We start from the raw sequence: 1,592 nt of genomic DNA on the forward strand, positions 1-1,592 counted from the left end.
ATATGGATATTAAAGATTACAGGGAAAGAAGATTACAGGACTAGCCACCATAAAATAAAGATACTTGGAGCAAAGTTCGGTAGAACAAAACATTATTATGATAGCAAATTGATCAATGGTAGCCTTTGAGATTATTAGCTTTTATTTATTTGTCTGTTAAGTTTTCTTTATTTTTTCACTTGCATCACTATCAAGCAATAAATAAGGGATCCAGGAGATACAAAAACTGCACAGGGCTTCTAGGGTTTATTCTTCTGTCATACCATTGGGTAAAGCTGTATAAATCTACAATGCTCTGGTTTGACTCCTATTTTTTTTTCTGTTTTTCTGACTTGCCTCCTTTTTATAAGTAGACATTCCTACCTACTAGAGGCTATAAAATATTTGTTTTGCCCTTAACATATAAAATCATACAAAATGAATAATAACCACATTAAAAGAGACAGAAACAACATTATAAATAAGTTTCTGGAAATAATATAGGTCATCCATATCAGCATTACTTTGGGCAAAGGAAAATTCTATATGTGGAGTTACAATAGGAAGGAGTGCTAGAATCTTGTTATAATGAAGAAGATAAAGCTAATGATGTTTTTTGAAACACCTAAGGAAGAAAAATCATTAAAGCCCTTAAAAATGGTAATAACATTCTGTTGAGAATATCATAGCTTTACTTGTAGACTGGATGCTGCTTTGTCAGTCTTATGTTCAATTCTGAATTGAGGAATGATTAAAAACAGTTCTACTAATGTTATATTCAAAAGTTTCAAAAAAAAAAAAAAAAAAAAAAACAGAATGGTTATGATTTTCCAAGATGGATAATAACATGCCCATAGTAAGAGGAAAATGAGCCTCAATGAAACCCGTGCTTCCACCTTTTTTTTTTTTTTTTCTCTCTCTCTAGGAAAATACAGTATTTACACACAGTAAACTAAATCTAAGACCACAGATCAAATGTGTACACAACTGACTTTGCTTTTATGGGGGCATTGTTAATACTCATCAGAGATTTGACAAATTCATAAAGATACATTCCGAAGATAATTTTCTTCAGAGGAAGGTGATACAAATGTTGACTATTTCACTGTAGATCAGTTATCTCATTATAATTTTTAAAACTATACCTATACCATGACTTTACTGTGCTTCATATTATGCTAAATCCACTTCTTATTATGTAACGTTGTGCTATAGTTCACTGAATAATTCAAGGAAAGGCAGTACATAAGGCTTTAAACTGCTTTCTGATGAAGGAGTCATGATTCAAAATGTCATATTCAAGATTCAGATTTAAAAAAAGATCAGTCAGACTATCATTATCTGAAAGACCTAGCTAGCTTCTATATGTTGTTGATGTAGTTCATGAAATAACACACTTCATTATATTCTTCATGTATAAATGTCATCACTAAATTCAATAATCAATCTTTCAGTGTTACAAACGAACCCGTTTAGCAGGAGTCTCCTCTGCCCCACTTCTGCTGGACCTGCAACACAGAGTAATGTCATCAAGGCAAACTTCTTCCACACTTCCATCTTGCACAGATGTAACTAGTGTAAAGTCTGACAATGAGTGTAGCAAGTACTTCTTG

General features: G+C 32.2%; 1 protein-coding gene across 2 annotated transcripts in view; it reads right to left on the reverse strand.

Annotated features, from left to right (window-relative positions):
• Positions 1-231: 231 nt before the first annotated feature.
• LOC123516279 (tyrosine-protein phosphatase non-receptor type 2-like) overlaps positions 232-1,592 on the reverse strand; it is a 206,291-nt gene continuing 204,930 nt past the window's right edge. For both annotated transcript variants that reach the window (XM_045275538.1, XM_045275537.1), the window contains one exon: positions 232-1,487. In XM_045275538.1, coding sequence (XP_045131473.1) covers positions 1,436-1,487 — 52 coding nt within the window. In that variant the 3' untranslated portion in view covers positions 232-1,435. The remainder of the gene's footprint in view (positions 1,488-1,592) is intronic.

The sequence above is a fragment of the Portunus trituberculatus genome, chromosome 40, assembly GCF_017591435.1.
Source record: "Portunus trituberculatus isolate SZX2019 chromosome 40, ASM1759143v1, whole genome shotgun sequence".
Taxonomy (NCBI): domain Eukaryota; kingdom Metazoa; phylum Arthropoda; class Malacostraca; order Decapoda; family Portunidae; genus Portunus; species Portunus trituberculatus.